This window comes from Oncorhynchus tshawytscha, linkage group LG27 (genome assembly GCF_018296145.1).
Source record: "Oncorhynchus tshawytscha isolate Ot180627B linkage group LG27, Otsh_v2.0, whole genome shotgun sequence".
In the NCBI taxonomy this organism is placed as follows: domain Eukaryota; kingdom Metazoa; phylum Chordata; class Actinopteri; order Salmoniformes; family Salmonidae; genus Oncorhynchus; species Oncorhynchus tshawytscha.
In genome coordinates this window covers 6393334-6416822 of record NC_056455.1, presented here as the reverse complement: position 1 = coordinate 6416822, position 23489 = coordinate 6393334, and the positions used below count along the sequence as shown (strand labels likewise).

At 44.4% G+C, this 23489-nt stretch overlaps 1 protein-coding gene and 1 pseudogene across 1 annotated transcript; one reads left to right on the top strand and one right to left on the bottom strand.

Moving 5' to 3' along the window:
- The first annotated feature begins 327 nt into the window (after nt 1-327).
- LOC112225949 (NEDD8-conjugating enzyme Ubc12) lies at nt 328-11799 on the top strand. The gene is made up of 6 exons (XM_024390099.2): nt 328-605; nt 2302-2396; nt 2695-2733; nt 8933-9036; nt 9164-9227; nt 10803-11799. Exons 1-6 carry the CDS (start codon nt 491-493, stop codon nt 10941-10943), a joined length of 558 nt encoding a protein of 185 aa, XP_024245867.1. The 5' UTR covers nt 328-490; the 3' UTR covers nt 10944-11799.
- Nucleotides 11800-13727: 1928 nt separating this feature from the next.
- Nucleotides 13728-22798, bottom strand: LOC112225719 (annotated as a pseudogene).
- Between the last annotated feature and the right edge of the window lie 691 nt (nt 22799-23489).

Sequence of the window (23489 nt, the reverse complement as noted above, 5' to 3'; positions counted from 1 at the left end):
TTGTGTAAACTATGTACAACACTGATTTAACATTGTACATCTGAATCAAATAGTTTCTGTTTTGTTTTGTCCTTGAATACTTCAGGGTGCTGTTCCGCAACCAGAAAATATGAACATATGCAGTCTCTAACCCTCCAATATGAGTGTAAGTTAAATAAAGCTTATGAATATGAGTAGCCCAACTAGGCAATATCCTATGATTTCATATCAACAGAAACAAACTGGTACAGTTTGTGTACCTCCACTGTTCTTTCAGAACTTCCCCCTTCCTTCATTCGCTACCTTGGCATCGTAACGTTACTGTCTCACGCAGCAGTGCTACCTACCGAGCTAGGCTATCAGCTTGTCTTCCGATATTGTAGCTGAGACGCACCGGCTCCAACAACATTACGGTGCTGTACTGAGTCATAACTCCCTCCATAAATTTAAGACAAAGAGCTGTTTCTAATTGAAGGACCTGAAACATAGATCTTCAATAAACTAATTGAAGATGATTAAGCTCTTTTCTCTGAAGCAGCAGAAGAAAGACGAGGAATCTGCTGGAGGAAACAGAACAGGAGCTGGGGGTAAAAAAGCAAGCGCGGCCCAGCTTCGAATACAGAAAGGTAGGCTAACTGGCTTCTTTAAAATCAGATGGTTTAATTTTAAACCATGGACATGTTTGTTTAATTAGCGTGTCTGTCCACATGGTTAATAAATAACAGGCACAACTAAAACTAGTGTGTTTTGTCATAGGAGGCTGAGCTAGCTAGTTGGCTAATTAGTTAGCTAGCCATCTGGCTAACGTTAGGTAGCTAGCTATTATGAAAACAAAACTCAAACGTCGCAGCCAGAAGATGGTGAAGCCAGGGAGTCAACTCATATGCACAGCACTTATTGTTAGTTAGCACCCTTGTTAGTTAGTTCATTTGCCCTACTAGTTAAGTGACTTAGATAGCTAGCTAACCTACTGTATAACGTTATTTCTTCAGTAGTTAGCCAAGTTATCAATGTTTCAATTTAGATGTGCCACTAAGCAGTTTGTGCAAAAGAGAAAACACAAGCTACCAGTAGCTATACCCATTAAACAGATGAAGTTAGCTACTTCGGTCTGATGCTAACTAGCTCAAAAACGTGGATGTAGTTGTTCATTATTCAACAAGATATCACAAATGTCTTCCACTATTGTGGATATCACTATTGATGTTATTAAGTAACATAAAAGTAACCGTTGGTTTTCATTAGTCAGCAGCTAGTTAGCTATACTGACTTGAAGTAGCTATCACTAGCCAGGATGTTTGCCACGCTTACTTACTTACCTAGGTTACAAACAGTTTCTGGCCAGTGTGCTGGAGTAAACTGTTTGTCACAAAGTAACTGTGTACAACGTGGAGATAGGCTATTTAATGTGAGACACTTTCAACTTTCCATACCTTTCATGACAGAACACGTGACAAGACTGACTGGGAGTTGAATGGCAAGAAATATGTTTTATAATCTCAGCCTTATAAAGTAGTTACAGAATTGTTAAGGTTGGTCTTTAGCTAATAACATTGATTCAAAAGTGTATGTGACATTTCCAGCTATCCAAAATGAGGAAATGCTGTGAAAAGACATGCACCATGTTTTGAAAAGCCCCCCACAAACATGTACACAAATGTTTTCCCAGATACTTGGATAATGAAATTCAAACCACCCCTGTGATCAGTGTGGTGATTTTGTTCCAATGGCTCAGTTGTTCGGTTCATGAACCTTGTAACACCACAGACCCCATATAAGATATCCAGTTGGCTTTTGACTCAAGCCATGATTTTGAAAGACTAAGCTAATCTCCATTTCATAGTGGATGAAGGCTGCCTAAAACCAACGGGACCTATATACCTAAAGAATGTTGTTTAGCTTTTAGGCTAGAGGACCACAACATAGTCACATTGGTTTTCCTCCATTTGAAGTGAACTGACTCTGTTCGCATATTAAACTTGTAGAAAAAAATTGTTGTTATTCAAAGCAAAATATAGGAAATACTGCAGGGCAACCATTACAGTTTGAAAGACCTCAGAGTGAGAGGGAAAATACCACCACAGGTGTGGGATCACCCCAGCACTTCAGACGGGATCATTGGACTGTGTTCATTGGACTGCGCTGCTCAGGTGCCTTCTTCAATCGCATTTACATGCCACTTTCTGTCCGTTAAAAAAAAAAAAAAACAGATAAGAAGACTTTAGTTTTCATATTTCTGCCAGGCAGGTTTCATGCATGCAACTGAAGGGAAATCGATGCAAACGACTGCTATTCACTGAGACATACATTTTCTCCTCGCAGACATCAATGAGCTGAACCTCCCAAAGACGTGCGAGATCGTCTTCCCCGACCAAGATGATCTGCTCAACTTCAAACTCATCATCTCACCAGACGAGGTCTTCACTCTTTCCTGAAACAATCTGTAGCTACTTGTCAGAGAGAATCCGCCATATGTCATATGTGTTTATTAGACATTTAACTATTGTACTCACACTTGTACAGTTGCAACTAATGAATGGGTTCGAATGCTAACGTGGTTGCTTATCAACTAATATCCAAAGATAAATACTTTGTACACAATGTATTATTTAGCTCTGTACATTAATGTCCTGCCAACCCACCAAACAGGCTATGAACAGCATTCATAGAAACCCATATGTAAACACATTCTCAGGTTATTTTCTCTCTTTTTAGGGCTTTTACAAAGGGGGAAAGTTTGTCTTCAGCTTTAAGGTAAGGGGGCTTAATGTGGGTGGACAGACATCGGGACGACATGAGTCACTACACCCTTGCTTTACTGTCACACAAAACTTTTGTTAATGGCATTACACCTGCTTGATAGCTATTGTTTTGTGAAGTTTTTAGGGTCACAATTTGGTATCCAACGTTTTTAATGTCAGTTTTGAATGGTTAAAGGCCCAGCGCAGTCAGAAACTTGATTTCCTTGTGTTTTATATATAAACTCAGCAAAAAAACAAATGTTCCTTTTTCAGGACCCTGTCTTTCAAAGAAAATTTTTAAAAATCCAAATAACTTCACAGATCTTCATTGTAAAGAGTTTTAACGCGGTTTCCCATGCTTGTTCAATGAACCATGAACAATTAATGAACATGCACCTGTGGAACGGTCGTTAAGACACTAACAGTTTACAGACAGTAGGCAATTAAGGTCACAGTTATGAAAACAAAGAGGCTTTTCTACTGGCTCTGGAAAAACACCAAAAGAAAGATGCCCAGAGTCCCTGCTCATCTGCGTGAACGTGCCTTAGGCATGCTGCAAGGAGGCATGACGACTGCAGATGTGGCTAGTGCAATAAACTGCAATATCAGTACTGTGAGACGCCTAAGACGGTGCTACAGGGAGCCAGGAGGGACAGCTGATCATCCTCGCAGTGGCAGACCACGTGTAACAACATCGGTACAGCTGAACATCACACCTGCGTGACAGGTACAGGATGGCAACAACAAATACTCGAATTACAACAGGAACGCACAATCCCTCCATCAGTGCTCAGACTGTCCGCAATAGGCTGGACTGAGGGCTTGTAAGGCCTGTCCTCACCAGACATTACTGAGCAACAATGTCACCTATGAGCACAAACCCACCGTCACTGGACCAGACAGGACTAGCAAAAAGTGCTCTTCACTGATGAGTCTGTCTCACCATGGGTGATGGTCGGATTCACGTTTATCGTTGAAGGATTGAGCGTTACACCGAGAACTGTACTCTGGAGCGGGATCGAGGTGGAGGGTCCGTCATGGTCTGGGGCGGTGTGTCACAGCATCATCGGACTGAGCTTGTTGTCATTGCAGAAAATCTCAACGCTGTGCATTACAGGGAAGACATCCTCCTCCCTCATGTGGTACATGACAATGCCACCAGCCATACTGCTCGTCCTGTGCGTGAATTCCTGCAAGACAGGAATGTCAGTGTTGTGCCATGCCAGCAAAGAGCCCGGATCTCGAGCCCATTGAGCACGTCTGGGACCTGTTGGATTGGAGTGTGAGGGCTTGGGCCATTCCCCCCAGAAATGTCAGAGAACTGGCAGGTGCCTTGGTGGAAGAGTGGGGTAACATCTCACAGCAAGAACTGGCAAATCTGGTGCAGTCCACGAGGAGGAGATGCACTGCAGTACTTAATGCAGCTGGTGGCCACCCCAGATTTTGACTATTACTTTTGAACCCCCTTTGTTCAGGGACACGTTATTCCATTTCTGTTTGTCACATGTCTGTGGAACTTGTTCGATTTTTGTCGAAGTTGTTGGATCTTGTTATTTTCATACAAATATTTACACATGTTAAGTTTGCTGAAAATAAACACAGTTGACAGTGAGAGAACATTTCTTTTTTATGTTGAGTTTATACTCAGTGGCCAGGTTTTATCAGGTACACCCACCTACTACTGGGTCAGAGCCCCACTTGCCTCCAGAACATCCTGAATTCTTTGGGGTATGGATTCTACAAGGTGTGGTGTTCAAATGTTGCTCAGTTGGTATCAAGGGACCTAATGTGTGCCAGGAAAACAATTCCCACACCATTACACCACCGCCACCAGCCTGTACGGTTGACACCAGGCAGGATGAGGCCTTGGACTCATGCAGCTTATGCCAAATCCTGACTCTGCCATCAGTAACAGGAACCTGGATTTGTCGGACTAGGTGATGTTTTTCTACTCCTCAATTGTCCAGTGTTGGTGATCACGTGCCCACTGGAGACGCTTCTTGTTTATAGCTGATAGGAGTTTAACCCGGTGGGGTCGTCTGCTGCAGTTGCCCATCCGTGACAAGGTCAGCCGAGTTGTGAGTTCCGAGAAGACGTTCTGCACACCACTGTTGTACAGCGCCGTTTGTGGCCCGCCTGTTAGTTTGCACGATTCTTGCTATTCTCCTTTGACCTTTTCACCCACATGGCTGCCGCTGACTGGATGTTTTTTGTCTGTACCATTCTCGGTAAACCCTAGACACTATCGTTCGTGAAAGGCCAGTCATTTCTGAGATACTGGAACCGGTGCTCCTAGCACTTACGATCATACCACGCTCAGTCGATTAGGTCACTCATTTAGCCAATTCTAAAGTTCAATCAAACAGTAACAGAATGCCCTGATGCCTGTCTGCCTGCTTTATATAGCAGGCCACGTGACTCAGTCTGTAGGAGCAAACCATTTTCATGAACGGGGTGGTGTGCCTAATAAATGGACAACACTGAATTATAGATGGGCTATGTACAGGTGCAGTGATCTGTGAGCTGCTCTGACAGCTGGTGCTTAAAGCTAGTGAGGAAGATAAGTTCTTCCAGTTTCAGAGATTTTTGTAGTTCGTTCCAGTCATTGGCAGCAGAGAACTGGAAGGAGAGGCGGCCAAAGGAATAATTGGTTTTGGGGGTGACCAGAGAGATATACCTGCTGGAGCGAGTGCTACAGGTGGGTGCTGCTATGGTGACCAGCGAGCTAAGGAGGGCTTTACCTAGCAGGGTCTTGTAGATGACCTGGAGCCAGTGGGTTTGGCGACGAATATGAAGCGAGGGCCAGCCAACGAGAGCATACAGGTCGCAGTGGTAGGTAGTATATGGGGCTTTGGTGACAAAACGGATGGCACTGTGATATAGACTGCATCCAATTTATTGAGTAGAGTATTGGAGGCTATTTTGTAAAGGACACCGTCGAGGATCGGTAGGATGGTCAGTTTTACAAGGGTATGTTTGGCAGCATGAGAGAAGGATGCTTTGTTGCGAAATAGGAATCCAATTCTAGATTTAACTTTGGATTGGAGATTTTTGATGTGAGTCTGGAAGGAGAGTTTACAGTCTAACCAGACACCTAGGTGGTTGTCCACAGAGCCGTCCAGAGTAGTGATGTTGGACGGGCGGGCAGGTGCAGGCAGCGATCGGTTGAAGAGCATGCATTTAGTTTTACTTGTATTTAAGAGCAATTGGAGGCCACGGAAGGAGAGTTGTATGGCATTGAAGCTTGTCTGGAGGGTTGTTAACAGTGTCCAAAGTGCCAGAAGTATACAGAATGGTGTCGTCTGCGTAGAGGTGGATCAGAGACTCCCCAGCAGCAATAGCGACATCATTGATGTATACAGAGAAGAGAGTCAGTCCAAGAATTGAACCCTGTGGCAACCCCATAGACTGCCAGAGGCCTGGACAACAGGCCCTGCGATTTGACATAGAGAAGTAGTTGGTGAACCAGGCGAGGCAATTATTTGAGAAACCAAGGCTATCGAGTCTGCCAATGAGGATGTGGTGATTGACAGAGTCGAAAGCCTTGGCCCGGTCGATGAATACGGCTGCACAGTATTGTTTCTTATCGATGGCGGTTAAGATATCGTTTAGGACCTTGAGTGTGGCTGAGGTGCACCCATGACCAGCTCTGAAACCAGATTGCATAGCGGAGAAGGTATGGTGGGATTCGAAATGGTCGGTGATCTATTTGTTGACTTGGCTTTCGAAGACCTTAGAAAGGCATGGTAGGATAGATATAGGTCTGTAGCAGTTTGGGTCAAGAGTGTCCGCCCCTTTGAAGAGGGGGATGACCGCAGCTGCTTTCCAATCTTTGGGAATCTCAGACGACACGAAAGAGAGGTTGAACAGGCTAGTAATAGGGGTGGCAACAATTTCGGCAGATAATTTTAGAAAGAAAGGGTCCAGATTGTCTAGCCTGGCTGATTTTGTAGGGGTCCAGATTTTGCCGCTCTTTCAGAACATCAGCTGACTGGCCCATGTTTACTCCAATGCTTCCCACAATTGTGTGAAGTTGGCTTGGTGTTCTTTGGGTGGTGGACCATTCTTGATACACACAGGAAACTGTTGCGGGTGAAACCCAGCAGCGTTGCAGTTCTTGGCACAAACCGGTGCGCCTGGCACCCTGTTTAGAAAACTATTCGCATCCCTTGACTTTTTCCACATTTAGTTATGTTACAGAATTTAAACTGAATTACGTAATGTCAAAATGGAATCATGTTTTTTGAAATGATTGCAAATTCATTCAAAATGAAAGCTGAAATGGCTAGAGTCAAGTATTCAACCCCTTTCTTATGGCAAGCAAGTTCAGGTGTAAAAAATGTGCTTAACTAGCCACAAATTGTATGGACTGACAGTGTGCAACAATAGTGTTTCAATATGCTTTTTGAATGACTACCTCATCTCTGTACCCCACACATACAATTATCTGTAAGGTCACTCAGTCAAGCAGTGCATTTCAAACACAGATTCAACCTCAAAGACCAGGGAGGTTTTCCAATGCCTCACAAAAAAGTGCACCTATTGGTAAATGTTTTTTTATTTTTTTAAATAGCAGACATTGAATATCCCTTTGAGCATGGTGAAGTTATTTATTACACTTCAGATAGTGTTTCAATACACCCAGTCATTACACAGATACAGCCGTCCTTGCTAACTCAGTTGCCGGAGAGGAAGGAAACCACTCAGGAATTTCACGATGAGGCCAATGGTGACTTTAAAACAGTTGCTGAGTTTAAAAGCTGTGATAGAAAATTGCGGATGGATCAACAATATTGTAGTTACTCCACAATACTAACGTAATTGACAGTGTAAAGAAGGAAGTCTGTACATAATAACAAACATGCATCCTCTTTGCAACAAGGCACTAAAGTAATACTTTTTTTTTTTATGCGGCATAGCAATTAACTTTTTGTCCGAAATACAACGTGTTATGTTTTGGGTCAATTCAATACAACACATTACTGAGTACCACTCTAAAAAATTCTCAAGCATAGTGGTGGCTGCATCATGGTTTGGGTATGCTTGTAATCATTAAGGAGGATAAAAAGAAAGGAATGGAGCTAAGCACAGGCACAATCTGAAAGTCTGGTTCAGTCTTCTTTCCACCAGACACTGGGAGATGATGAATTGACCTTACAGCAGGACAATAACCTAAAACAGAAGTCCAAATCTACACTGGAGTTGCTTTACCATGAAGACTGAATGTTCCTGAGTGGCCGAATTACAGTTTTGACTTAAATCTGCTTGGAAATCTATGGCAGACTTGAAAATGTTTGTCTAGCAATGACCAATTTTGACAGCGCTTTAAGAATTTAGAAAAGAATAATGGATCAATATTATACAAATCAGGTGTGCAAAGCTCTTAGACACGACTGTAATCACTTCCAAAGGTGATTATAACATGTACTGACTCAGGGGTGTGAATACTTGTGCACATTTCTTTTTTTTACTCTTCTGAATTCAGGCTGTAACACAACAAAATGTGCAGTAAGTTGTTTATGAATACTTTCTGAAGGCCACTGTAAGTCTTTTGTCTTGCCCATTCAACCTCTGAATGGCACACATACACAATCCATGTCTCAATTGTCTCTAGGCTTAAAAACCATTATTTTCCCTGTCTCCTCTCCTTCATCTACACTGATTTGAAGTGGATTTAACAAGTGACATCAGTAAGGGATCATAGCTTTTACCTGGATTCACCTGGTCCGTCTAAGCCATGGAAAGAGCAGGTGTCCATAGTGTTTTGTACACTCGGGGTAAATGAAGATATTTGCACCACGTCATTGTTCTCTCTCTGGCTCGGCTGTGTGTGTGTCTTGCTAGCTCTCACTTAAATGGCGAGGGCTGAAGTTCATTGGCTTGATCTCAAATTGCTAGGGGCTGGCTCACGTGGGGGAAAATGCTAGAATACAGCGTCCAGAAAAACAGTCACTTTCAAACTAGGGATTTTGTGGATAATTGAGGTAAGACAGTAATTCAGATCATAGATTGTGCATGTATGAACTACACACTGACACATTCAGGCCAAAGCGGGAGGTAAAAAAAAAAAGTAGTAGTCGCCAAAGTTCCCGATCATGCCTTTAACAATGTTGATGGTAAGCATGTTAATAACACGGTTGTAAGTCGAAAGAAAGGGATATAAGGTCAGAGATTATCCTCCTTTGACTTCTTGTGACTGCTCTGTTTTCCAGGTAGGACAGGGCTACCCTCATGACCCGCCGAAGGTCAAGTGTGAGACAATGGTGTACCACCCAAACATTGACCTGGAGGGCAATGTCTGCCTAAATATCTTGAGGTACACCACCTGCACTGTGGTCACTTTGTTTACCTTGTCTCATTTGATCATTCAGAATGACTACAGATTTCCAAATTTGGACTATTATACTGAGCAGTGTCTTTAAACATCTATTTTTCTCTTACAGAGAGGACTGGAAGCCTGTGTTGACAGTAAACTCCATCATATATGGACTACAGTATCTATTTCTAGTGAGTACAGGGATATTCTATTTCCAATTTTGCCTAGCCAAGTTTGATTACTCTTCCTTGTGCACCATGCTTAGAATCAGGAATGTAGCAGGATGTACAGTGTGTTCAGACCCCTTGGCTTTTTCCACATTGTTATGTCACAGCCTTATTCTAAAATGTATGAAATAGTTTTTTCCTCATCAATCTACACACAATACCCCTTAAATGACAAAGTGAAAAAAGGTTTTGACATTTTTGCAAATGTTTTAAAAATAAAAATACCTTATTTGCACAAGTATTCAAACCCTTTGGTATGAGACAAGAAATTGAGTTCAGGTGCATCCTGTTTACATCGATCATCCTTGATGTTTCTACAATTTGATTGATTGGACATGATTTGGAAAGGTGCACACACCTGTACATATCAGAGCAAAAACCAAGCCATAAGGTCGAAGGAATTGTCCGTAAAGCTCTGAGAAAGGATTGTGTCAAGGCACAAACTCTGAGCAATCTGGGGAGAAGGACCTTGGTCAGGGAGGTGAGCAACAACCCGATGGTCACTCTGACAGAGCTCCAGAGTTCCTCTGTGGAGATGGGAGAACCTTCCAGAAGGACAACCATCTCTGCAGCACTCCAGCAATCAGTCCTTTATGGTAGAGTGGCCAGACTGAAGCCACTCAGTAAAAGGCACATGACAGCCCGCTTGGAGTTTTCCAAAAGGCACCTAAAGGACTCTCCGACCATGACAAACAAGATTGAACTCTTTGGCCTGAATGCCAAGCATCACATCTGGAGGAAACCTGGCACCATCCATATGTTGAAGCATGGTGGTGGCATCATCATGCTGTGGGGATGTTTTTCACTGATAGGGATTGGGAGACTAGTCAGGATCGAGGGAAAGATGAACGGAGTAAAGTACAGTGAGATCCCTGATGAAAATCTGCTCCAGAGCATTCAGGACCTGAGACTGGGGCGAAGGTTCACCTTCCAACAGGACAACAACCCTGTGCACACAGCCAAGAAAACGCAAGAGTGGCTTCGGGACAAGTCTCTGCATATCCTTGAGTGGCCCAGCCAGAGCCCGGACTTGAACCAGATCGAACATCTCTGGAGAGACCTGAAAATAGCTGTGCAGCGACGTTCCCCGTCTAACCTGACAGATCTTGAGATGATCTGCAGAGAGGAATGGGAGAAACTCCCCAAATACAGGTGTGCCAAGCTTGTAGCGTCATACCCAGTTAGACTCAAGGCTGTAATCGCTGCCAAAGATGTCAACAAAGTACTGAGTAAATGGTCAGAATACTTGTATATGTGATATTTCCGTTTTTTTTACTAGAGGGGGGGAAAAATGCATTAAACTGTTTTTGCTTTGTCATTATGAGGTATTGTGTATAGATTGATGAAGGGGGGGAAACAATTGAATCAATATTCGAACAAGGCTGTAACGTAACAACATTTGGAAAAAGTCAAAGGGTCTGAATACTTACCGAATGCACTGTATAATGGCTATGACTTTCAGATTCTGAAAGATTGGTCGACTGGTTGGAGCAGGTAGGAACACCTGGCAAATAACCACGCCCTTCTACTCCTCCTCAGGAGCCAAATCCAGAGGACCCCTTGAACAAAGAGGCGGCGGAGGTCCTGCAGACAAACCGACGGCTCTTTGAGCAGAATGTCCAGCGGTCGCTGCGGGGGGGCTATGTTGGCGCCACGTATTTTGAGCGGTGTCTCAAATAGCTCCTTGCCCAATGTCGCTTTTCTTTTTTTTTCTCTTTTTTCCCCCCAAGACGCATTACCGTTTACACACGCTGAGACACTGACTGATACACAAACTTGAGCAGTCTGGGAGGGAGGGGGTCGATGGAGCCGGGAGGGGAAAGTATTGGGGGGTGGGGTTCACTCGGGGGAAGGGAGGGGGTCCGAAGGTAAAGATGACGGGTTTGGATGGTCAGTGAATGTCGCTCAGAGAATCGGTATATTGCCACTACGTTGATGCCCACAGTTGTTATTTTGCGGAGATAGACATGCCAACTGATCCTCCCACTCGCGGACAAGGACAAAAACACACAACTGAGATACGCACTTAGACACCTCCCTTTTACTAAAGGATCGCGTTGTATGTTTTGAACACTATGCGAGGCCTCTCGATTACGAGAGCTCTGAACCTGACGGATCGCACCCATGCTTGGTGACGAAACTTATCATATATATATATATATATATATATATATATATATACACACACGCCTCAACAACATGCCTACTGACACGCAAAGGCATATGCTATCACATGCGCACACGTGATTCAGACAGGTACTTATACCAACCCAGATGCATAATACAGGCCATAGACACACTGGCAGAGGACTGACACAGACATAGATTGACAGGATCAGTAATGCAGGCAGGGCTGTTGTGGGATTGGGAGATCTTTTTGGTTTTGTTATGGTTTTCTGGGTGGGGTGGGCGTTAGATTTCATTGGGGGGTTGGAGGCTTACAATGTTACAATTCTATTGTGTATATTGAAATCCCAGCTGTTCACAATGACTGCAATATGAATTATGTTAAATAAAATATGAACTTGAATGATAATTATTGTAATGTCTATACAAACTACAACTTCTGTCAATGGGGCTTTATTGAATTAAAGGTTTATTTTATAACCAAACTCTACCCTGAGTTATACAGCCAATAGAACATTTAGTTGTACTTTATGAATTCATCAAGATGCTTTCAGTTTGGCTGTGTTCAGAAATGTTGAGGCCATAATGGGTTATTCCCATAAAACAGTGATACAGTAAACTCACTGACCCATTTAACCAGTCACGGTTCTGTTATTGGTAATTTAATAATCTCAGGCTGCCAGTGGTGATTAAGTTTATTGAAATTAATTAACCCTTTCAAATGAACCATGCATACTCACTTTAGTGGCTAGGATCCAACTGACAGGATCCTTTGAAAAATCTGAGAGCAGCTGAACAAAGATGCATTGTTCATTGCCATGGACCGACACAATATAATGCTGGTTTATATAACGCTTTCCAATATAATTGAGCCATGGTGACGCAGTATACGTGATCTTTTCGCATTTGTCAATGTTGGGAGTTTGGCGCATGATACGACTCATGAAGTGCTGGGTTTGCGCCTGCACATAATGGCTGTCCAAGAGCAGGGATGAGGAAAAGGCTGCTCTTGTACTCCAGCACCCTCTCGTGGCTGGAATCAACAGCACTTTTTGTAGCTGTAGTGATGTTTTTTATTTGACCGGGCAAGTCGGTTAAGAACAAATTCTTATTTACAATGACGGGCCTAGCACCGCCCTCTGGGACTCCCAATCACAGCCTGGATACGAACCAGGGACTGTAGTGAGGCCTCACCTTAGGCCGCTGCAATAATGGGAAGGTTCCAATGACCAAGTATAAAACATGAGGCATTTATATTAATAGCTGAGGCAACCCTCCCCCCAATACATTTCTATTGTTAAAAATATACATATTGGGACAGACAATAACAAGCAATATTGCCACTCAATAAATAAGCAACCCACTGTCAAGGGCTGTAAGTAGCCACACAAGATATTGGTATCTTTCACAGCCTTCTACTTGATTTGTGTAAGGATGGTGATTCATCAAATGTCTATGATCATCATCTACCATAATTCTCTGACAATGGTAGCACATGAATGCATTACACAATGCTGCAAACAGGACAAAATTCAACTCACAAAGGTATTTTGTGCAGCATTTCCCCTACCACAACACAGCTGTAGGACATGATCAACACTTGATTAGTTGATTTGAATCAGCTGTGTAGTGCATACTTGGAAGAAGAAAAAAACATTGTGAAACCCTGAGTTAATGTGAAACATTGAACAATGCAAGAGATCCTCAACAGGACCTATCCACCAAGATAAATAAGAACCTTAGGCTAAACCATTTTGACACAAATATTAGAAAATTGTGACAAATAAGTGTACCATTGTGATTTCATGACTTACTGATTTGTGACAATGAAGTCATTCCAAGATTCCACACGTGTTTAGTCCCATCACCTGCCTTTCAGTGAATGAGTACATTGTGAACCAGTGTGTGTGCAATGGGTACTGGACATAATGCCAACAGTTGAATTGGAGGTCACCGGCAAAATGTAGAGATGAGACTTCTCTCCAACTTATTTTCACCGCATATGCCTCCATTTCACTTTGTCCCCTCCCTCCATCAGTCTCACAATCCCACACCCACTATTAAATTGCATCACATTCACCTTAAAATATTGAATACATCACCTAATCAAACTTCCCCGCTATGACTCATCCAAGCTAACCACACTTTCATCAAGCTAATTCCCCCTAAAACACGTTCACTTTCATAATCACATCTCAACCTATCCTCTCACTCAAGCACACTGTGATCTTGAGAGCCAGGGGCACCTCCCTGTCCCCAGCAGAGGAAACATCCTCTCAGAGAACTCGGCCACGCTGAAGCGGTACACCGCCGAGCTAGTCTTGATGTTATAGAAGGTCACCTGACCTCCACTCTGGGGAGGCGCACCAATGCCTTAACCTTGGTGAGGGCGCGCAGGTGGGTGCACCCCCACCAGAGGGCGTAGTAACCGCTATTAGGGCTCATGTCAAACAGCCCTTTCCTCTGGGCTGACTCCCACACCTTCCAGTCTTTATTCCCACCTACGTTCACCTGAGATGAAAAGACACAAAGAAACTAAGAAAGTGATACAGACAAAAGTTTCAGTGGGGACGAGCATGCAAATGTGGTCATCAGGGTTCGAGACCTTAAGACAAAAAAATCATCTTTGGCGTGAAGAGCTCCAAGAGTGCAGACAGACATACCTGATTTTATCTTTTTTTAGATCTGAGGGGAGAAGAAACATTTAGACATGTTTAAAATGGAAGTATGTGTGAGTACAGAATGAAAAAAAAGGTTTTAAGTCAAAGCCCTAGAGTCCAAGCCCTAGAGAGCTCCGAGACAGGATTGTGTCAAGGCACAGATCTGGGGGAGGGTACCGAACAATTTCTGCAGCATTGAAAGTCCCTTAAGAACAGTGGCCTCCATGTTTTAAATGGTTCCAAACTTCTTCCACCGAGACTCTTCTTACAGCTGGCCACCTGGCCAAACTGAGCCCTCGGGGGGAGAAGGACCATGGTCAGGGAGGTGACCAAGAATCTGATGGTCACTTTGACAGAGCTCCTCTGTGGAGATGGGAGAACCTTCCAGAAGGACAACAATCTCTGCAGCACTCCACCAACCAAGCCTTTATGGTAGAGTGGCCAGACTGAAGCCACTCCTCAGTAAAAGGCACGACAGCTTGCTTGAAGTTTGCCAAAAGGCACCCAAAAGACTCTCAGACCATGACAAACAAGATTCTCTGGTTGAGTGAAACCAAGACTCAAATATTTGGCCTGAATGCCAAGAGTTGTCTGGAGGAAACCTGTCGCCATACCCTTCCCTAAAGTGAAGTGTGGTAGTGGCAGCATCATGCTGTGGGGATGTGTTTTTCAGCTGGGAGACTAGTCAGGATCTAGGGAAAGATGAACGGAACAAAAGTACAGAGAGATCCTTCATGAAAGCCTGCTCCAGAGCATTCAGGACCTGAAACCGGGACAAAGGTTCACCTTCCAACAGGACAACGACCCTATGCACACAGCCAAAACAATGCAGGAGTGGCTCTGAATGTCCTTGATTGGCCCAGCCAGAGCCCGGACTTGAACCAGATCAAACATCTCTGGAGAGACCTGAAAATAGGGCATGCTGTCCGGTCCTCTGGCAGTCTCTATGGGGGTGCCACAGGGTTCAATTCTCGGGCCGACTCTTTTCTCTGTATATATCAATGATGTTGCTCTTGCTGCGGGCGATTCCCTGATCCACCTCTACGCAGACGACACCATTCTATATACTTTCGGCCCGTCATTGGACACTGTGCTATCTAACCTCCAAACAAGCTTCAATGCCATACAACACTCCTTCCGTGGCCTCCAACTGCTCTTAAACGCTAGTAAAACCAAATGCATGCTTTTCAACCGATCGCTGCCTGCACCCGCATGCCCGACTAGCATCACCACCCTGGATGGTTCCGACCTTGAATATGTGGACATCTATAAGTACCTAGGTGTCTGGCTAGACTGCAAACTCTCCTTCCAGACTCATATCAAACATCTCCAATCGAAAATCAAATCAAGAGTCGGCTTTCTATTCCGCAACAAAGCCTCCTTCACTCACGCCGCCAAGCTTACCCTAGTAAAACTGACTATCCTTCCGATCCTCGACTTCGGCGATGTCATCTACAAAATGGCTTCCAACACTCTACTCAGCAAACTGGATGCAGTCTATCACAGTGCCATCCGTTTTGTCACTAAAGCACCTTATACCACCCACCACTGCGACCTGTATGCTCTAGTCGGCTGGCCCTCATTACATATTCGTCGCCAGACCCACTGGCTCCAGGTCATCTACAAGTCCATGCTAGGTAAAGCTCCGCCTTATCTCAGTTCACTGGTCACGATGGCAACACCCATCCGTAGCACGCGCTCCAGCAGGTGTATCTCACTGATCATCCCTAAAGCCAACACCTCATTTGGCCACCTTTCGTTCCAGTACTCTGCTGCCTGTGACTGGAACGAATTGCAAAAATCGCTGAAGTTGGAGACTTTTATCTCCCTCACCAACTTCAAACATCAGCTATCTGAGCAGCTAACCGATCGCTGCTGCTGTACATAGTCTATTGGTAAATAGCCCACCCATTTTCACCTACCTCATCCCCATACTGTTTTTATTTATTTACTTGCTCTTTTGCACACCAATATCTCTACCTGTACATGACCATCTGATCATTTATCACTCCAGTGTTAATCTGCAAAATTGTAATTATTCGCCTACCTCCTCATGCCTTTTGCACACATTGTATATAGACTCCCCCCTTTGTTTTCTACTGTGTTATTGACTTGTTAATTGTTTATTCCATGTGTAACTCTGTGTTGTCTGCTCACACTGCTATGCTTTATCTTGGCCAGGTCGCAGTTGCAAATGAGAACTTGTTCTCAACTGGCCTACCTGGTTAAATAAAGGTGAAATAAAAAATAAATAAATAAATAAAATAGCTGTGCGGCGATACTTCCCATCCAACCTGACATAGATTGAGAGTAGAAGAATGGGAGAAACTCCCCAAATACAGGTGTGCCAAGCTTGTATCGTCATGCCCAAGAAGACTTAATGCTGTAATGGTTTAATGCTGCACTCCATCACTCTCCTTCTTGGTCAAATAGCCCTTACACAGCCTGGAGGTGTGTTTTGGGTCATTGTCCTGTTGAAAACAAATGATAGTCCCACTAAGCACAAACCAGATGGGATGGCGTATTGCTGCAGAATGATTTGGTAGCCATGCTGGTTAAGTGTGCCTTGAATTCTTAATATATCATGGACAGTGCCCCATCACACCTCCTCCATGCTTCACGTGGGAAGCACACATGCGGCAATCATCCATTCACCAACTCTGCGTCTCACAAAGACAAGGGGGTTGGAACCAAAAATCTAACATTTGGACTCAGAGCAAAGGACAGATTTCCACCGGTTTCCACATTTGCAAGTGTTTCTTGTCCCAAGAAAGTCTCTTCTTATTTATGTCCTTTAGTAGTGGCGTCTTTGCAGAAATATGACCATGAAGACCTGATTCACTCTCCTCTGAACAGTTGATGTTGAGATGTGTCTGTTACTTGAACTCTGTGAAGCATTTATTTGGGCTGCAATGTCTGAGGCTGGTAACTCCTCTGCAGCAGGAGGTACCTCTGGGTCTTCCTTTCCTATGGCGGTCCTCCTGAGAGCCAGTTTCATCATAGCTCTTGATGGTTTTTTGCGACTGCTCTTGAAGAAACATTCAAAGTTCTGGAAATTTTCCGGATTGACTGACCTTCATGTCTTATAGTAATGGACTGTTTGCTTATTTGAGCTGTCATTGCCATAAGATGGACTTGGTCTTTTACACAAATTAACTTTTAGCAAGGTACACCTGTTAATTGAAATACATTCCAGGTGACTATCTCATGAAGATGATTGAGCGAATGCTAAGAGTGTGCAAAGCTGTCGACAAGGCGAAGGGTGGCTACTTTGAAGAATCTCAAATATTTATTTTACAATCTAGAAAGTAGTAAAAATAAAGAAAGACCCTTGAATGAGTAGGTTTGTCCAAACATTTGACTGGTACTGTCTGTGTGTGTGTGTATGTGTGTGTGTGTGTATACACTGCTAAAAACAATAAAGGGAACACTTAAACAACACAATGTAACTCCAAGTCAATCACACTTCTGTGAAATCAAACTGTCCACTTAGGAAGCAACACTGATTGACAATAAATTTCACATGCTGTTGTGCAAATGGAATAGACATCAGGTGGAAATTATAGGCAATTAGCAAGACACCCCCAATAAAGGAGTGGTTCTGCAGGTGGTGACCACAGACCACTTCTCAGTTCCTATGCTTCTTGGCTGATGTTTTGGTCACTTTTGAATGCTGGCGGTGCTTTCACTCTAGTGGTAGCATGAGACGGAGTCTACAACCCACACAAGAGGCTTAGGTAGTGCAGCTCATCCAGGGTGGCACATCAATGCGAGCTGTGGCAAGAAGGTTTGCTGTGTCTGTCAGCGTAGTGTCCAGAGCATGGAGGCACTACCAGGAGACAGGTCAGTACATCAGGAGACTTGGAGGAGGCCGTAGGAGGGCAACAACCCAGCAGCAGGACCGCTACCTCCACCTTTGTGCAAGGAGGAGCAGGAGGAGCACTGCCAGAGCCCTGCAAAATGAAAGTGTCTGCTCAAACGGTCAGAAACAGACTCAGGTATGAGGGCCCGACGTCCACAGGTGGGGGTTGTGCTTACAGCCCAACACCGTGCAGGACATTTGGCATTTGCCAGAGAACACCAAGATTGGCTAATTCGCCACTGGCGCCGTGTGCTCTTCACAGATGAAAGCAGGTTCACACTGAGCACATGTGACAGACGTGACAGAGTCTGGAGACACCGTGGAGAACGTTCTGCTGCCTGCAACATCCTCCAGCATGACCGGTTTGGCTGTGGGTCAGTCATGGTGAGGGGTGGCATTTTTTGGGGGGGCCGCACAGCCCTCCATGTGCTTGCCAGAGGTAGCCTGACTGCCATTAGGTACCGAGATGAGATCCTCAGACCCCTTGTGAGACCATATGCTGGTGCGGTTGACCCTGGGTTCCTCCTAATGCAAGACAATGCTAGACCTCATGTGGCTGGAGTGTGTCAGCAGTTCCTGCAAGAGGAAGGCATTGATGCTATGGACTGGCCCACCCGTTCCCCAGACCTGAATCCAATTGAGCACATCTGGGACATCATGTCTCGCTCCATCCACCAACGCCACGTTGCACCACAGACTGTTCAGGAGTTGGCGGATGCTTTAGTCCAGGTCTGGGAGGAGATCCCTCAGGAGACCATCCACCACCTCATCAGGAGCATGCCCAGGCATTGTAGGGAGGTCATACAGGCACGTGGAGGCCACACACACTACTGAGCCTCATTTAGACTTGTTTATATGAACACAATTTAAATTGACCCACCTCGTAGAGACCACTGACTCTTAGTGGTCCGTAGTGTCTGTACACTGGTCGTACTGTCGCTCTCCCGTAGGGAAGTAACTGTAACACACGCGCACTGTGTTATATTAAAAAAACAAATAGGTTGGTCCTCAACATACAGTGCATTCTACTTTATCAGGCCAGGTGTGATAGGTTGTGTTTCCTTTCTTGTGTGTTCATGTTCCTCCTGGTATTTTTTACAACCCACTTTTGTCAATGACTCATTCTTTGCCAGGCCGATGTTGCACCACAGGAATGAATGACGGAAGGAATGAGTTCTATTGGCATGAGGTATTTGAGTTGGAAAGGTATTTTGACTGCTTGCAGACTAGGCTGACTTTCAGAGTGACTCAGCAGAATTCCTGTCTCAATATGTATCATCAACTCAGTAATTTATGAGAAAACCACAGAAGGGGGACAACTTATGAACAACTTATGACTTTACAAAATAATAATGTTGTAGATGATCATAAGGAGGAAAAAAACAAAAATGAAACTACCATTATGAACATTTGGTAACTGATGTTCATTTTGAAAAGGATAATACACTATGATATGACTACGGTGATTAGAGGATTGTTTTAAACAACGAAAGTGATGGTGCTACTCACTGGAGACTCGGGAGTGCACCTCCCCCATGCGGATTTGAGCCATACTCTTCTTCAGTTCTCCCAGAACCACCTTCCCCTCCCCCAGAGAGAAATGCAGCGACACCTCTGCCTCAGCATCCAACTCCTGGGTGTCAGAGTCTGCCCGTAGGGGGGGGCACTCGTCTCCTCAAAACTCAGTGGTTTGACGGCAGGCATTGACAGATATGTTCAATTGAAAGACCTACAGTTCAGAGTTGAACATGAGTGGAATGGACTCTGGTAATATCTCTGATAGCTTGCACTTAGAGGCCATTGGAACGTATATGTGGCACACCCGGTGCAGGTCCCATCGCCCTCAAAGTGTGAACCCCACCCAATTGTTACAACAGACACCCACAAATGATAAAAGGTGCCTCAGCTAAAACACATTCCCTCCATACCTGGAGGAAGCAAATGTGGTCATCAGATGTGACCTGGGCTTCCAATCTGGATCGCCGCACCAGCAGCTGGCTAAGCTCCGCCTCCAAACGTGTCACTAGCCCCCCTTGTTTCCACAGACGCCTGCTTCTCTTCCATCCCGCCCACCAGCTCGTCACGGATCCTGTCCACCGAGCGACTCAGCTCCCCCAGCAACTGCTCCACCTCCGACAGCTCACCCCGTACATAGTTCTAGAAAAAAAACAGTAGGATTAAGTTGCTCCTTGACGCTGATTTAAGGTCAGTTTCTTTCTCTCCAGTTGTGGTCATTATTGTGATCGCAGGTCAAATAGAAAACATTCTGCCAACTGAAAAATGTGTGATTCAAACCTAATGTGTTTTTGTTTTTTTTACATTTTAATTGAGTATTTTCCATAATGTATCATAACAGGGGTATGACAAACATCCTTTCGGTTGACTACACAGACTGTCTTGACCTGCTAATCGCCACTGCAGTGGGAGTAACGGTTGTGGGTACGTTCTCCTAACACTAGAGGGAGTGGTAGCATGATCTGATGAATATAAAGCCCGACATGTTGAGGGGTTTAGGGAAGGGGTCAAATAGATCTAACACAATGTTGATACAACGTTGGGGCCTGTGAATCAGCTGCCGACCCCGACGGTCTCCCTCAATCCTGTTTAGAATCTCTAGTTCTGTCTTCCCAATGAGTTTCTGTGTGACAGACAAAAGGACAGGAAAGAGATGGAGGATGAGAGACAAAGAGACCAATTATGTGAATGCAGTGTCATTGAGAGTAGATTTGGCATCATATCTGTTCACTACTTGTCCTAACTAGACAAGTCTGCTGGCCTTCTGCTGCTGCTTAAACAGGCTCTTAGGGAACACTTAAGTAAAACGTGCTTTGTGAAGTGCAAAAAAAGATCTATTTTTAGATGCGAATAGAAAAACATTGCTCTTGAAATAGCCATAAACACGCACACAGCAGATAACACAATGAAGTACATTCATTCAACAACAACAAAATCGTGCATGTTATTCATTTGCCTTGAGCCAAACCCATTATCCAGAAGATTAGACCTAAATCATGTCAAATTGCTCATGTTTTTGGTCAGATGCCTGACAGAGATATTGAGGACTCTAGTGCCCAAAAGCCCATTTTAGCACCATTGAGGACTTTGACCACAGTATGAGTCATAATACCTGTATGTCTTCCTATAGGTTAAGGAAGGATCACATGATTTTGGGCTCCCGAGTGGCACAGCAATAGAAGGCACTGCATCTCAGGGCTTAGAGGCTTCACTACAGACACCCTGGTTCGAATCCAGTATGTATCACAACCTGCCGTTATTGGGAGTCCCCATAGAGCGGCGCACGATTTGCCCGGCGTCGTCCGGGTTTGGCCGCCATTGTAAATAAGAATTTGTTCTTAACTGACTTGCCAAGTCAAATAAAATACAAATATTCCATCTGCGTCATCAGGAGGAATCCGCCAATGATTGCTACTCATGAGTAAACATTCAATAACTGCAGGTGGCATTAAATCAAACCTTGGCTTTATGTAACACATTCCAGGTCGCACCCTTCGTTTGTCAACTCAGAAATAGTAGAAGAAATTGAGTACTTCAAAACAGTGATGGCCTCAATGGGAGATGCCCATTTTCTCAGATACATTTAAGCGATGAGCTGTTCCTTTGTTTTCTGCTCAGAGCCAAAGGAGGATCATATGTTATATTTAATGACTAGTAAAATATAGTGCATCCGGGAGCTGTCAAATTGTGATGCAGTCATTGAATGGAAATGTGTTGCTAAATCTGTAAAGTTCCACAGTTCCCAATCACTTTTTTACCCTCTTGGTTCAGGAATTTACAGTTATCTGAAAGCCAACCAGAGAAATACCCAGTCACTGTTTCTATGCAAGTGGTTTACATTAGAAATGTGGATGCAGCTTAGACAAGAACATAATCAACTCCCATCTCAGACCATCTTTAGAGTAAAATCTGCATTGCAAAGGGATTTTAGTGGCTTGTTTACAAAAAAGGTGTCTACTATGTCATCTGCATTGCATGAAGCTGAGACGTCCCTATGACCTACAAACTAATGGCCAATGCTTAGTCTTTCAAAGGTTCAATCAAAATGCAAGTTGTAATATAAAAAAAGCAACCTAAATAAAACACCAGACACCAACCACAGAACTAGAATGAAATTATACTTCTTTAAGGAACACGTCCAACCCCAAGAAACACACCACACCCTTAAGTAGCCTTCAGACTATAACCTTGGCACAAAAAGCATCTTTGAGCTGCGTGGGCCATTGAAGTTCTGAAGGGGTGTGTACTCCAAGAGCCTGATGTGAAAGCTGCTTTGCCTTCTCACCTGTTTGCTGACTCTGTCTGCACGGACACGGTGCGGTGCTCTTCCAGCACACAGATACAGATCTGGTCCGTGCGGCAGTACACCTCCAGAAGCCGGTGGTGCAGTGGGCAGGGTGCGGCCGCGAAGCGCTCCCCGGGGCTCCAGGAGCTGGTGGTTGGCGTAGAAGGGCGTGTTCAGGTGAGGCTGCACATGGGCCTTGCAGTAGGATGCCCTGCAGGTCAAACACGAGCTGATCGCCACTTGTTTCTTCCCTGTGCACACGTCACATTTGATCATCTTCTCCAGAAAGGGGTTGCTGTTGTCCATGGCTCCCGGTGTCTTCATGTCCAACGTGCGGATTTGCCGTGCCGTAGCGAGCTGCGATATGGACGAAAACTCGGTTGATGTTGAGCTGAGGCCGCTCGGGGAACTGATGCTTGCAGAGTGGGCAGGTGCAGGTGGAGCTGGAGGCAACGTAGCCTCCGATGCAACCCTGGCAGAAGTTGTGTCCACAGGGCGTCGACACTGGGTTGTTAAACAGGTCCAAGCAGATGGAGCAGGTCAGCTCCTGCTCTGAAAACATCTCCATGACCCCTGCCTCAGCCATAACTTTCTCCTACCCGAAGCTCTATGGGTGAGACAACGTACCCAGTCACACAAAAACATTGAACTAGGCCCATAGGTCAACACATAGGCCCAGTTGAATATTTGTGACCTATGCAGAGAAGAGGTTAGGAAGAATCTCACCAACTGGAACCGCTTTGAAAATCACAACTGGATAGATTTAGAATGGGCCAAGGACAATTGTCCCTTACAAGGCAAACAAATGATGGTCACAAAATACAAGTGCTCATAGACACATTTTGGACTAAGTTGTTTATTACAGTAAGGGTTGCATCACAAATAGTAATTCCTATTTTTATCAAGCATTTTGACAAAGAATTCTATAACTAAACTTGAATATTTTTGAGTTAGCTGAACACACCTTAACCGATCCCAGAGAAGTATTTTTAAACTGATTTCAGACTTGTAGATTAGAGACAAGAGGTGTGTCTGACAGTGGACAAACTATCATTGATATGGACAGGTGAATTGTGGGCCACCTCCACTGGGATTGGCCTAACACCTGTTTACAATTGTGTGATTTCTCCACAGAATTCCAACAGTGCACCTTGTGTGCTCTCATAATTCCTCCTGAAAGCACAACAATAGACAATTCTACCCCACATAGGCCTAATGGGAGCACACAGATGCAAGAGAGGTCGAAATCATTATTCTACCATGATACTGACAGACAG

What these genes read in the sequence shown, in the direction of transcription:
- LOC112225949 (XM_024390099.2), top strand. Translation starts at nt 491, where the DNA reads ATGATTAAGCTCTTTTCTCTGAAGCAGCAGAAGAAAGACGAGGAATCT. An exon ending in CCAGCTTCGAATACAGAAAG is followed by an intron (nt 606 to 2,301) that starts GTAGGCTAACTG and finishes TTCTCCTCGCAG; the next exon opens with ACATCAATGAGCTGAACCTC. An exon ending in GACTACAGTATCTATTTCTA is followed by an intron (nt 9,228 to 10,802) that starts GTGAGTACAGGG and finishes ACTCCTCCTCAG; the next exon opens with GAGCCAAATCCAGAGGACCC.